Source organism: Rhineura floridana, chromosome 11, assembly GCF_030035675.1.
Source record: "Rhineura floridana isolate rRhiFlo1 chromosome 11, rRhiFlo1.hap2, whole genome shotgun sequence".
Taxonomy (NCBI): Eukaryota; Metazoa; Chordata; class Lepidosauria; order Squamata; family Rhineuridae; genus Rhineura; species Rhineura floridana.
In genome coordinates this window covers 16,394,732-16,409,219 of record NC_084490.1, presented here as the reverse complement: position 1 = coordinate 16,409,219, position 14,488 = coordinate 16,394,732, and the positions used below count along the sequence as shown (strand labels likewise).

Genomic DNA, 14,488 nt, shown 5'->3' with positions numbered 1-14,488 from the left:
GGCAGGTCATTTTATGAGCCCTAATCTTCTAAATCATGTTTATCATCTCAGTGAAAACTAGGCCTGAGAGTGTAATACTTCCAAAGGATCTCTTCCATGATCTATAAGAACATAAGAAGAGCCTGCTGGATCAGGCCAGTGGCCCATCTAGTCCAGCATCCTGTTCTCACAGTGGCCAACCAGGTGCCTGGGGGAAGCCCGCAAGCAGGACCCGAGTGCAAGAACACTCTCCCCTCCTGAGGCTTCCAGCAACTGGTTTTCAGAAGCATGCTGCCTCTGACTAGGGTGGCAGAGCACAGCCATCACGGCTAGTAGCCATTGATAGCCCTGTCCTCCATGAATTTGTCTAATCTTCTTTTAAAGCCATCCAAGCTGGTGGCCATTACTGCATCTTGTGGGAGCAAATTCCATAGTTTAACTATGCGCCGAGTAAAGAAGTACTTCCTTTTGTCTGTCCTGAATCTTCCAACATTCAGCTTCTTTGAATGTCCACGAGTTCTAGTATTATGAGAGGGAGAAGAACTTTTCTCCATCCACTTTCTCAATGCCATGCATAATTTTATACACTTCTATCATGTCTGACCCGCCTTTTCTCTATCGAGAGTACAAAGTAACCTCAGAGTCCATTCAGATGTTATTTTGGAAAAGTCACCCAAGAGGAAAACGTTTAAGAGTGGTTCCCTACCTTGTGATCTCAAACCACTTGGTTGGCTTTAGGCATCAAGCCCCATTGCTTGTTCTTTTTGGTCACAAGGCTTAGAGTCCACTGATCAATCATGCAGTGCAAAAAACCATAGAAACTGTAGTGTTTGGAACAAGTTGCAGCTCAGGAGTTAAAAGGGATGCAAATTAACTTTGGCAGAGACGGGTTAGTTTAGTACAATACAGTCACTGCAAAGCAGGTAAAAACCTGTTCTAGCCTGTGGGAAATTAGCACAGCTGTCATATTATTTGTGTTACATTGTTTCAGAAATATATACTTTTAAAGTGAGAATCTGTTGTTTTAAACAAACCCACCCAGTGATTCAAGGATGTATGGCAGGATGCAAGTAACCTAAATGAAATAAATGTTAGAGATTCTGTGTCCATTGAGTAGAACAGGTGCAGCCTTTGGTAGTATGAGATACTGTCAAGGACTATCTTAGCTACATTATAAGAGAGAAAAGTAGCTGCAGCTACATGGAGGTAAAAAGGGAACCCCTTCTCTCTTCCTCCATCACCTCTTTTCCCATTTCAGTGCTTCTGAGGTCTTTGGATCTAAATTACTATCAACAGTCTGTAGTATCAAGTCTTCATCAACAGTTGCAGTACAGATAGTCTGCTACACCAGTTTTGAGAGTAGAGAATACTTTGTGCTTATTTATGTACAACTTTACACAGTAGCCTTAGGTACCTGAACCTCAGAAAGTTAAGTAATCTAATGAGGGTACAATTTTTTTAAAATCAGAAGAGCCTTCAAGGAAGTAGAACACTTCCACCTGCTAATTATATCAAAATGCTTAATACCAAAGGCTTGTACTGAGAGTAACCAAATCATGTTAAGAGTATGTGAGGGCCACTGCTTCTTAGTACTAATGCACAGCCACCATTCGTCTTGAATGCATGGAAAGGATAGACTTCCATTGATGCAGCACTCCCAGATAATGTAAGTGAGCTTTGTAATACCACATTCCTACCACCAGTGTGGTGTAGTGGTTAAGGTGTTGGACTACAACCTGTGAGACCAGTGTTCAAATCTTCACACAGCCATGAAGCTCACTGGGTGACCTTGGGCCAGTCATTAACTCTCAGCCTCAGAGGCCTCAGAAGGCAATGGTAAACCCCCTCTGAATACTGCTTACCCTGAAAACCCTATTCATAGGGTCGCCATAAGTCAGAATCGACTTGAAGGCAGTCCATCATCACCACCATTAAACAGTTTTTGGTTTTGGCTATTGCTTGCTACATCAAAAGTACTAATACAATAGTAGAAATACCATTTTTAGATCTGAATGCATACAAACTTCCTCCCATGGTACAACAGTTGAGATACTGTACAAATCTGTATTACAGCCATTAACATTTTTATGTTTGAAATTTCATGCAGATATAAAACCTAAATTAAGTTGCAATGATTCACTCTTCTAACAATGCTTCTAAACCTTTTTTAAAAAAACCTTTACAAAGTTAAACCAAAACAATTAGCTTAAGAATTGACTGAAAACATCTTTATTATTCAAGGGTCCTATCCCACTCCACCCAGCAGTTATACATGCATGTCTAAAACATTTTGGCTTTTAAATGTATAGGATTACTTCCAAATACAGTTAACATAAAATAGACGGGAATACAAAGTTTGTACACAAATGCAACAAGGGATACACAGATTTGCAACGAAGTTGGACATCATACAAAATAAAAAAGTTCTTAAATTCACATGGTCTAGGATCCTGTACAGGCTCAGTAGGGTCTCTCACGACGGTCCTGTCTGTGGTCCCCTCTGTAAAGGAGACAAGAGAAATGCCAAATTAGCATATCTGTCTTTTTTTGCTACACAAGAACTAGCAATAGCTGACAATGGAAAAAAAAGAAAAAGACTACAGGAATGGAAACCCAGCAATGTGGATCCATCAGTCTCAGCCTCTTTCTCACAAGTCCTCAGTCTGCTGAAATAAACTTTACCTGGAATCCATTTTTCCTGGTCCAAAGCTGCCTCTGTCTCCACCTCTTCCACCTCGGAACCCTCCTCGGTCTCCGCCCCTGCCTCCTCGGAAGCCACCTCGGTCAAAACCTCCCCGGCCCCCACGTCGTTCTTCACCAAACCCGCCTCCTGGAAAAGAACAGGGTGTGAGATTCTGCTACTGTTCTGAAGTAAGAAACCTGCTTTTCTCACTCAGGCCATTGTGCCAAAGAGGGAAGCTGTGCATCTCACACAGAAGAACAGAATGAGCCTGACACAGGAACAGGGTACAATCTCTTCCTTCCCAGATCCAAAGCAAGAGGAGAAATTCACTCATGCACCAAAATTATATTATGTGAGTCTCAGCCAAGAGGTAGCATCTTAAACGTGGCCCATGAACCTTAAACTCACCCATGTGTGGTCCTCCAGGCCCATCTGGTTTGGGTGCTTTGCACTGGTTGCATTCATTACGCCAAGAGAAATTCATATTTTCACATGTCCTAAAAACACATTTGGGGAAGAAGAGACAGGCAAGTGGTTAATATATATTCAACGCAGTTGAGTTCTGATAGCCATTAGCCCTTCATTTCCACCCTCCCTCTAAAACAACTAAACAGGCTGCTTACGGATTGGGGCATTTCCAGTCTCCCGCACGTTGCTGGCCACCTCCTCCACTGGGGAAGCCACCCCTGCTGCCCCCACTGGAACCACTATTGCTGCCACCTCCACCACCACCAAATCCACCACGGCCCATCGGTCCTAAAGAAAAGGGAAGTAGATAAAATCAGTGGGAGTAGCCAAGTCACAGACCGCTGTCCCCATCTTATCTCCCCTCCCTTCAGAAGTTGGTCCTCCTCCCTTGGTGAAACACAGTACAGCTATAAGGGAAAATTGAGTGTCTGAAGAAAGTTGGTTAGCTGGAAGGAGTGCGTTAATGTTGAATGACTATATGGGGGAGAGGAGGTATATGTTTAGACTGTTTGTGTAGTGTGATTGTGAATGATTTTGGTGACTTTATCATGTGTTCCTAATATGATGATATATATATTGTAGTTATATTTGTTGTATCTTGTATCTGGATTGTTTTTATATGATTTGCTTTGTGATTCTTAGTTGTTTACTTATGTATATTGTTTGAAATTTATGTTTATGTTATTTAAATGTGGAAATTAATAGTAATAGAAATAGGAGTATTGCTTGGTTTTGAATGCATATTTATATTATATTTCTTATATTCATTTTTCTATTGCTGAAATATAAGCTGCATATAAATCAAACAAAGAAACAAAAACCAATTCTACTTTTAGCAACACCCATGTGCTGCTTTTCAATCACAGCAACACTGTGGCACATACCTCCTCTACCACCACGGCCTCTTCCTCCACGACCATTCCCACCTCCTCGGGTGAAGTCTGCCCTCCGTGTAGCAAATGAAACTTTGATAGGGTTGCCTGAGAATTCCTTCCCTGGTGAGAGAAGAGCAGGGGGAAAACTACATTTCTCCCATATAAAAACAGAAGGCAATTTCTGATGTGGCTAGATGACCTTCTGGACGACCCTAACCCGGACCACTAACTATGGTTTGTTTGTGACCAAGAAACAAGACATTTTAAAGTGTATTTTTACAGTATTTTATTACTATGTTGTATTCTGGATGTTGTTTGGTTCTCGTATTGTTTGTGTGTTTTTGTTTTTTGAGTTATTATATTTATTGTATTTATATATTGTGCCTGCTTTTACCTTTTATGTACACCACCCAGAGAGCCTTCGGGCTTAGGGCGGTATATAAATTAAATTAAATTAAATAAATAAATAATAAATAAATAAATTCCTCCCCCCCACTATCACACCTCTCCTGTACTGCACTTCCATTTCCCTTTCAATAGTGCAGAAAGAAACCTTCACTCACCAATTCTAGTACAACCACTTGAGTTCTTTCAAAATCCACCCCCGCAATAAAAAAGTAATTCAAAGTCAGCACTGTACCATCAAACCAGTCAATGGCAGCCTTTGCAGATGGGGGATCATCAAAGGAAACAGTGGCCTCTCCTTTCAGTTTTCCTGTCTCACGATCAGTGTACAGGTTAATCATAGGCTGTCCCGTTTTCTTGTTTGTCTGCAAAAAGCACATACACTTCAGGAATCTTTTGAAAGAACTAGCTTCTATTCTCGCTTGTCCTTTTTTATGAGTGGCAGGTGTAGTCTACAATAGTTTAGGGGGATGCATCTGATGTGCAATGCTACTATATGGAAGTTACCTTTAAATATGAAAGGTAACTAGCTTTTAGCTGCTGAACATATGCCCACACAAACTTAATAAAGAACGCAGGAGCCCATCATCCCCTAACTTACTCTTGAGATCTAGACCATTTCCCATTACATTCAGATCACTGCTTCCATCATCTTGAAAAATACAGCATTAAAAACAATCTAAAATCACGAAACACGGTGGGTCCTAACAATATTTGTCTCAGATGTCAAAGGCTAGGGAAATGTGTCATGAATTCTCCCTTGGAGTGTGAAGTCATCCTGCATAGGGATCATCTACCCATTTGTCTCTGAAGGTAAAGCAAAACTGCATTGTCTCTGCCAGTAAGAAGCACACACACCCTGAAATTCTGCTCCTGCCTATCTTGAGAGCACAGGATTTTTGCAGGGCTCCAATTGTTCAAGGTCTTATGACTCTACCTGTAAATAGCAATTCCACTAGCTAGTAGTCCCTTTTTTCTAGCAAGCTCAGTCCATCTCTCTTATGGGCCCCATCTTCTTCTCTGCACTCTTTTTACTACCTACTAAAGGCAGCCTTCTTGGCAATAGGATCCTTTCAGAGGCACAACTAGCCAAATTTACCTTGATGATGCCTATCTGCTTGAAGTAATCTGCTACTGACTCAATGGTTACATTTTCACCAAGTCCCTGTACGAAGATGGTGTTGTTGTCAGAGTTATCCTGTTCGCCAGCTGCAAAGGAAAGAGAATTAACTCAATTTTAACTGCAATTTCTGCTTCCCAACAAAGCTCTTCCTACAGCTTCTAAATGAAAAGCCCAAACTTGTACTCCCAACAGATACTGAACAACGTGATGCAGCCTTCCAAACCGTGACACACAATTTTGGTCATGCTGGTCAAGCTTTTAACTGCTAGCACAGACAAAGTCCTCAGTTGAATGGAATTCAAATCTGCACATTATCATTCACATTTTAATTCACACAATCTGTGGGATTTTTTTTAAACAAGCTTGAAACGTGCATTTAGATATTATAAGAACTACATGCTAAAAAGGGGGTTAAGTGTAGAAAAGAAGTCTGAGGACATCTCTGATTTTCCTTTGGCATTTGCACCCCTTTCTTCAAAGCAGAAACCTCCAAATTTTTCCCCTTGTTTATTCAGATTTATAGTCACAACGAAACTGAAGTAGCCACTTACCAGAATCATGGCGTGACCCTTGGTCCCGTGGTCCTTTTGTACATAAAAATAAGGAAGGAGAGATTCAGTTAGTGTGCGAGAACTTCCAACTTGTTTCCTCATATCAGTACCACCATCACGACCACATTAGGAACAGGCCAGTGTTGGAACATGTGCAGTTCCAAGGTTATGTTTAGTAGAAGAGCAACACTCTAGTTCAGTCAGAAGTGGTCCATGTCTTAATTACAAGACTGCTTATTGCAAAACCAGTTTACCACTCTTTTCTCCAGGTCATACTAGACCTAATTTATGCAGCTCTGCAACAAAGAGCATGGCCTCCAGACACACACTCAAAACACCATTGGAGAACCATTATTTTGACAGATCTTTTATGGCATACATTAGCCACTGCTACCCAGAGTCTTCTATCGACCCTTGATCAGTCTTTTAAGTCTCCAGTACCATGAGGTCTGTAGCAGCACATCACAATCTATCCTGGACTTGTTTCATGATGAGACACTTAAACTTATGCATAGAAAACAAACCACCTTATACCACAGTACACATTTAGAACAAGCCCTTTACAATTGAGAGCTTTACGTTCTTATAAACCACCTGGTTATTCACTTGCATCAACCGTTCTATTATTAACATATTCTATTATGTAGATATATTTACCATTTTGACACCTTTTGTTGCACTCAATCTTAAATTTTTTGAAAGCATATGCCCAACACTGGTCTCAAATGCATTAACAATCCTATGTAACAGTGTTTTACTGTTCATGCCAAGCCTTTTTCAGCAAACCCTATGGGAACTTTCCTTAAAACAATTTTTGATTTTGTACAATCAAGTTCAAAAAGACCATTTGTGAAACTTCGTAATGTTAAAACCAAACTCTCTTAAAACAGAAGCCCATGAAACCACTTATTTGTCAAAAGAGCTCTTAAGAGTTTCATACACACAAAGTTACACTTTCAAGTTTGACGGGAGTGGTCCCTCCCATATGATTTCCTGTACCAGTAACTTTTTAAGCAAGGTACCATACACCTTTGTTTTACCATGTTTCCTCAGGACTGCATGCACTTCCATTAACACCTTTTAACCCAACATTCTTGTGTGTTTTAAGGTGGACAACACACAAAACCGACACAAGTGATTTTTATCTCTCTCGCATTCTCCCGCAAAACACAAGTCTTGGGATTGGTTTTCTCCCATCTTGTTGCAAAACATACAACCAAAATGTACTGTATTGGCACCAAGAACTTGGCTGAGTAGAAAGCCCCATAACGTGGAAGTCAACACCACAGATACAACCAACCATTTTGGCATATGTGCCACAACAGGGGTGCTCCCATAGGTTTTTATCTGATAAACGGTGGCTTTTCAAACTTTTTGGCATACAAACATCAGTCTCTCCGAAAAATAATATATAGAAATACACTTTTGCGGTTCAAGTTTTTGAACTCTTTGGACTTACCACCAAATTTATTGAAGCCACCACCTCGCTCACCACCGCTGAGGAGATAAGTTAGAAGATAATGATGCTTTTTTTTTCCATGGCTAAAAAGTTTTGCTAGAAACTACACCAGATCCATTAAGATGCTGGCCAACACTCATGTTTGGTTCTTCCTGAAGATCTAAAGACAACCTGCTGCACCTTTTCCTTGCCCTCAGCATTTGTTTAAAAAATGGATCAATACACCCTTGAGAAGGTTTGCAAATGAAACAGCTCTACTTTTGTCATTCTTGCTTCCGTTCTTGAACTGTTATACGAGGCGTCGTGATGCAGCGTTCGAGACAATGTTGGTTTCCTTGCTGATGTTCTATTCTTGACATGATTGGTGAACCATGCTTGTTTTTAAAATATTGTATACCGTGCATGCTGTTATTTCCAGTTCACCCTTCTCAAGTTTGCCTTGTAGTTTTGCAAAGCTTTTGTTGTTTACAATCCTAAATGCAGATATCTGCTTTGAAAGCACGTAAAAACCCATTCCCTCATCATAGCATATTCATAATAGTAAGTTATTTCAGCTCTAAAGACTGCATATCTGCCTGCCATAAGATCTCTCTCCCTTCCTCAGACCCTTAACTAACATGTGGAAGGTGGAGATTTGATTAAAGTTCATTGACTTTCACACCTGTGGCACACAAAATGCAGAATTTGTTAACAGAGCAGGTATTGTTAACAGATCAACAACTTTTCATAAGCAAATAACCCTTCAGCTGCCCCCACCTATACTCACCTCTCTACTATTTCATCTCTCCCAGTGAACAGGAGCCCACAAAGTCAATGTTGATTAATAACCATTGCCTCTCTAAACACCAATTTTAACCACCCCTTCACAAAAAAGGAGGCAGAATGCAATTACCCAAGAGCAATTGAGGATACCGCTTTGCCACACATGAACCACAAGTACAAAAAGTCCAGCCACTACGTGGGAAAACCAAAACACATCCTTTTAGCCTATATTGGCACCCATTACATGGCTAGACCACAGCATTATAACCCCAAGGAAAGCTGGCTTACAACCTGCATAGAAGTCCTGTCTTGCAACATCTCTTACTGAAGAGATTCTTATAACCCTTGATTTGTTATCGGCATATACAAACCAGCCCCCCTCAGTGCACCTCATCAGGTTAACACTGGGGTGTTGAACAACCCTATTGTCTAGATATCATTTCTCCCCATAAAAAGTACTGAAGTTCTTGTATATATCGGTATGAACTGTAACATGGCTCAAAGAGGACCATAATTCACCTTTGAGGAACAGTACTTATGTTCTCATCAAGTGCACATTTTGACGTTGTAAACAGATACAAGGTGGATTACAAGATGAAAATATGTTTTGCCCCCATGCACAGACTTGTTACTGCAATAGTTGATTGTCAGAAAGTAGAGTTTTTAACTCCTTCACATGCAGACAAGGAACAAAAAACCTTTTGACATCCATTAAGATTCACCCCATAGACAAAGCACTCTGACCCCCAACAGCATACATGGTGGCAGCCCACCCTTGGTTACAGACAACTATACATTTCAGTCATTCACACATTGCACCCTCCCAAAAGAGGTTAGCTTTTATGGTAAGTACTAGGAGAGATTCCAATTAAAGAAACCCACTCCCTCTCCCACAACAATGGACTGGACACCTACCCCATGCCTCCACGACCACCTCTGTTGCCACCTCTACCACCACTTCGGTCAAAGCCACCTCTACCATATCCGCCACTGCCACCTCCTCCACTGCCTCTTCCACGGTTGCGGTCTTGCTGGCCACCATATCCTCCTTGATCCTGGCTACCATAGCCTCCTCCACTACCACCTCCACTCATGGATGACTGATCCTGGCCATAGCCACCAGCTGAAGAAAGCAAAAAGATTTTGGTTAGTAATAGCAAGCTACAGACATAACTCAGTTTCTGATAGTGAGGAGGCGGGGGGGGGGAGAAAGAGAATCCTACAATTGCTCTTGGTTCTCACTGGGTGGTAATCACAGGCTTCTAAGAGTGCACCACACCAAGTTCTATTCATACAACTCACATTTGGCTTTGAAAGTGAAAGAAAAGGAAAAGATACTCACATCCACTACCCCCACCACCTCCTCCGCTGCTACTGCCACTGCCATACTGACTCTGCTGGCCGTAGCTTTGGGGTGGGTTGTAGGAAGGCTGCTGCCCATAGGAGCTCTGCTGTTGGCTGCCATAGCTTGACGGCTGGCCATAGCCTCCACTCTGGGGTTGTCCATAGCTCGAAGTCTGAGAGCTAGTGCCATAACTGCAGATTTCAAGACAACAGACAAACAAATTATAAAAAGTTCAATACACAAGCTATCCAACAATACATTTCTGGCCCTATACCATGACTGACACACTGATCTCCAGGACTGCATTCTGAATGCTGGTTGAAGAACCCTTTCTTCCTATATTAAGAACAGGCTGAAGCCTACAATGAAGACTGCACCATCATTCCGGCTCTGACAAAACGTTAAGCATTCAAACTTCTCTTGGGCAGTACTCTGGCAAATGACCAGATGATTTCTTAGCAGTTACCTTCCAGGGGTGGAGCTGGCAGGTTGCTGCGAGTAGCTAGGATAGGATGACTGCTGTCCATACGATGTTTGAGAAGTCTGACTGCTGCCGTATCCTGTTGATGAGCCATAAGCCGGTGGTGTTGACTGAGTGCCATAACCAGCTGTTCAAAAACGAACAAAAACAATTCATTCTTGTTAATCTCAACTCTCATATTTTCCTATACAGTTACCAGGTTCATACTACAATACTCACAGCTCTGAGTCTGGCCATAAGAAGAGCTGTAACTACTTTGGCCGTATCCAGACGTATCTGCTGATTGTCCATAACCACTATAGCTCTGCTGCCCATAGGGCTGGCTTGTTTGCTGTGAATATCCCTGTGTGGGTGGAGTTGGGTAAGCCCCATAACTAAGGGAAAGCAAGGAAGGAATGTGTTACTACAGTGAAATCACAATCTTGTATTCAGAGCAAGAATCAAGCTCCTCTCTACCATTGTTGTCTTTCTTATCACATCTAGCATGCTCAAAGAAGTTATAGGCACGAGTCTACACTCCTGCTTCAGTGACTACTGAACCTCCACAAATGTATAAGAAAAATTACAAATTGATTCATTGTTGTATGAAGATGCACAAACCAACAGCCCACTTTGTTCAATACATTAAATTGCCAGAAATAATTGCATTTTTAAAACTATTCCAGCTTTCCATTTTCTGCCCACAACTCTTGGAAGAAGAACTAAGATTTATGGTGGAGGATATCTTTAATTTTGCATATTCTGACTTTGCATGGGACTGTTAATGAATTGGGAAAAATAACAGATGCTCCAGAACCAAGAGCTTTATAATGAATACTCACTGGAATAAGCCAAAACCTTTTAATTATGGTATTATGGCTTCTCTGGGGGCAGATGCAAGCAACTTTTTCCAGGTTTATATATGATACAACAATTTTTAATGCATTTTATAAGTCGTGAATTTTAGAATAAGCAACGTGAATGTAAGCAGATTTATCTGCTTCTTTGTATGACATAGCAGAATTTTTCCAGAAACATCCAGTACTACCACTACTTTTACATTAGGATTATCTAATAGTAGGAAGTTAGGATTAGTCAAGCTATGGGCCATCTTGTGTGGTCCTTTGAAACAGCTCATGGCACCCCAACATCCTCCACATTTTTACAGAGATGAGTAGCATAACCTACTTCAAGATTACAATGACAAGAAAAGTACTTCTCATATACAGCTAATGTTACAGCTATGCATGTAGACACACAGGCAAAAGCCTGTAAACATGCCATGCATGGAAGATGAATAATCACGTGTTTATTTACCTTTGTGTAGCTGACTGGCTATAATCTGCAATGGGGAAAAAAAGTCACGTTAGAGCTATTTGAGGAACATCCCCACGCAACCAGTTTTGGTTATCTAACTGCTACAAAACAAGCAGGAAATGCTTCGTATGGGTGGTGAATAATGTGTAATTGTCAAAATTGACATACATGGACACTTGGCTTCAGGTATCCAAGCACTAGGTGCATGCAAAGATACCACATGCCAGAAATCTTTTCAGGTGTTTGCCCAAACTCATGAGGGCACACACAAGCTCTGCCTCAATATCCCACCTCCCATATGTATTAGCTCTGCTCAGACCCCCCTTCATGGGTTGAGTGCAAACATCTGAAGGGAGCTTCCATGCATACACTATTGAATGCACTTAGAAGCCTCCACAGAATTAGGAACCCTGGATTCCCACTCAACCAGAGACTTCAATGGAACATGCATAAAAGTCTCCTTCAGATCTTTGTGCTCAATGCACAAAGGTCTGAGAGGAGTGGGGGGGGGGAAGGAGATCACACCAATGGGCTGGGCTTGTCTGTACACCACACCCCTTTAACTCTCCAGGGGTTCAGGCCAATGCTGTACTAGGAGAGAGTTCAGAATCTCATACTAACACCCATCCAACTGGTACCACACAGAAGGATAGCCATATGTTTGGAACAAGCTTTCCACCTTTTTTCCATGCAAAGACAGTGTATAATTTCTGCCAAAGAGGAACAATAGGAGGAAAAACAGTTCTGGAGCATGAATTTTGAGGAAAGGAGCAGAAGGGACAGACAGCAACCCGGCAAGTTGACATTTCTCCTCATAGGAAGCACTTAATAGTTTTATGACACCATTCAATACATTCTCAAGACTGCTCACAACAGTAAGGGCCAAGTGCAGCAGTAAATAAACTAAAAATCATATGGCCATGAAGAAATTGTGGTGGCACAGAAATAAGTTCAGACCGTACTTTTATACACTGCCCTTCTACCAGAGCATTCAAGACAATAAAATCAGCCCCCCTAAAAAAAACCCTCCGTTTAAGTGATGGTTAAAGCCCCGAGGCAACTGCACCTTCAACAGTAAGGGAAATAAATTGAGTATCGTTTTCCCAGGATGTGTGAGAGATAAATTACCCACCCATGGAACAACGTAATAATTAAGCCGCAGAGGAGCAGAGTTTAAACGCCTCACGAAATAGATACGGCGTGGGGAATGAGAAACAATGGAGTCTGGTCCTTTAAGACTTAAAAAAGAGGTTTAAAGGGGAGAAAGCGCGCGCACGCTTCCTCTGAGAGCAAGTGGCAGTTGGGTGCGCGCGGGTGACTTGCTGTTCCAAGCGTCCGGGAAGGGGGAAGAACCCGGATGTAACAATACGACAAAGAGCCTCTTATACGCACGCGCAAGATTTGAAAAAACCCATGTTTCTCGCCTAAGCAGAACAGCGCATGCGTGCCCTCAATTTTATACCCCCACCAACAATAAAGCCCTACAACACCGACGTTCACGTCAGAGGGGATTTTTCCAACGCCCATACGGTCTCCCTCCGGCGCCAATATCGGCGGACGGCTGTGCGCACGCGCAGCCATATAGCCTCCTGATGTCTCCCTATCCCTGAAGTGTGACTCGGAAACCCCGTCTCTCTCCCGACATGCTTCACCATTCCTCGCTCCCTTTCGGAGCCGTTTGGTCTCTTCTCCCCTCTTCCTAGTTCTCACGCTATCACAAAATGGCGGCAGATAAATTGCGCAGTTTAGCGATGGGGGAAAAAGACAGACCATTCCTCCTCTCTGCCAGACGGAAAGATTTCTTACACGACCCTGCTGCAAGAGGGTCCACATATTCTCCTCTATTATCCTTCCATTGTTTTGGAACAAAAAAAAAAGACACCTCCAGATGAAGGTTTTCCCACCTTCTTCCAGAACATTGTATAAAAACGGGAGAGGCAGGACGATGCACCCCCTCCATCCAGCATTCCTTCACCAATTAGGGGAGGATTAAAACTCGCATCCTTCAGACCCATGCGAACACCTCGTTCTCCTTCACGGAAGATGTGCGTGGATTTCCACCCCCTATCAAAAAACTCGGGCTCTCCAACCCAGCCCTTACAGGAAGGGAACCCTAAAATCTCGTCAAAAGAGACGCAAATAACTTGATTTAAAAATGCTGTGTATTTCCCCCCTTCAGTCTCAATTAACCCCTATTTAAACAAACCAGTTTCAACCGTTAAGATTCTCCCCCTCCCATTTCCTTAGCCTCGGTTCCCTCTAACTTCAATCGACACCCCCCGCCGCCATCCCCAATAGCGACGCCTCTCTTCTTGCGCCCCCGACCCTGGGCTTCATTCATTGCTAGCCAGGCAATCACAACCTCGCACCTACTCTTCACCCCGATTCCACCTCCCCTTCTCCATTTTCTGTACAATCATGAGGGCCAGTAACATCGCGCCTTGAAAAAGCAAATTGCCTATATCCCTAGTCTTCCCTTTTGTAACCTCGGTTATAAATACAATCCACTACCCTTCGCTGTCAGCCTGCCAGATCTTAACAAAGCAGATCCTTTTTGCATTGCTTTTCTCACCGTTAGATGCCATTGCAGTAGCCCACTAAGTGTTCTCCTCGAAACGGACTATAGCAACCCTGCACACAGCCTTGTCAGCTTAGATCTCCTTCCTGTCCCCACCCTTTGCCCCAAATATACCCTCCCTCTCCCATTTCCTTTGGGTTGCACCATCTCGGATTACAGGGGAGAGGAGGAGCAGTACAAACGTTTCTTTTGTAAAAAACTGATCTACACTGCTCATAGCTATACCTTCTACTACCTGGGGGGTATCTTGTACATTTAGGATATGAGTGAAGCCTTGATCCTAAATCTATTTATTTAGAAATGAAGGGTCATTCGTTCAATGAAACAGACTTTCAGTCGAATGTAGTTAGAATCCCGGCTTGTGTGTGCTTCCTGCTGCGTGAAAATGGTACAGCCTAGACTGCGGGGGGGGGTGAGGAAGACTGGAAGCAACCAAATTAGTAAGCGGGGGTGCAGGAGGGGGGTTTCAGGAAATATTTATTT

The 14,488-nt window shown here is 42.4% G+C and overlaps 1 protein-coding gene across 2 annotated transcripts; it reads right to left on the bottom strand.

The window, feature by feature from the left end:
* Positions 1 to 2,185: 2,185 nt before the first annotated feature.
* Positions 2,186 to 14,097, bottom strand: FUS (FUS RNA binding protein). Of its 2 annotated transcripts, none has more exons than XM_061588338.1 (15): positions 14,000 to 14,097; positions 11,428 to 11,452; positions 10,351 to 10,505; positions 10,117 to 10,258; positions 9,648 to 9,841; positions 9,221 to 9,428; positions 7,544 to 7,581; positions 6,085 to 6,117; positions 5,510 to 5,619; positions 4,646 to 4,775; positions 4,015 to 4,125; positions 3,286 to 3,418; positions 3,071 to 3,159; positions 2,662 to 2,809; positions 2,186 to 2,479 (listed from the first exon to the last, which is right to left on the bottom strand). In XM_061588338.1, exons 1-15 carry the CDS (start codon positions 14,010 to 14,012, stop codon positions 2,440 to 2,442), a joined length of 1,569 nt encoding a protein of 522 aa, XP_061444322.1. In that variant the 5' UTR covers positions 14,013 to 14,097; the 3' UTR covers positions 2,186 to 2,439. The 2 variants fall into 2 exon arrangements, with proteins under 2 accessions (XP_061444322.1, XP_061444323.1); XM_061588339.1 differs by lacking the exon at positions 14,000 to 14,097 and adding an exon at positions 12,560 to 12,747.
* Between the last annotated feature and the right edge of the window lie 391 nt (positions 14,098 to 14,488).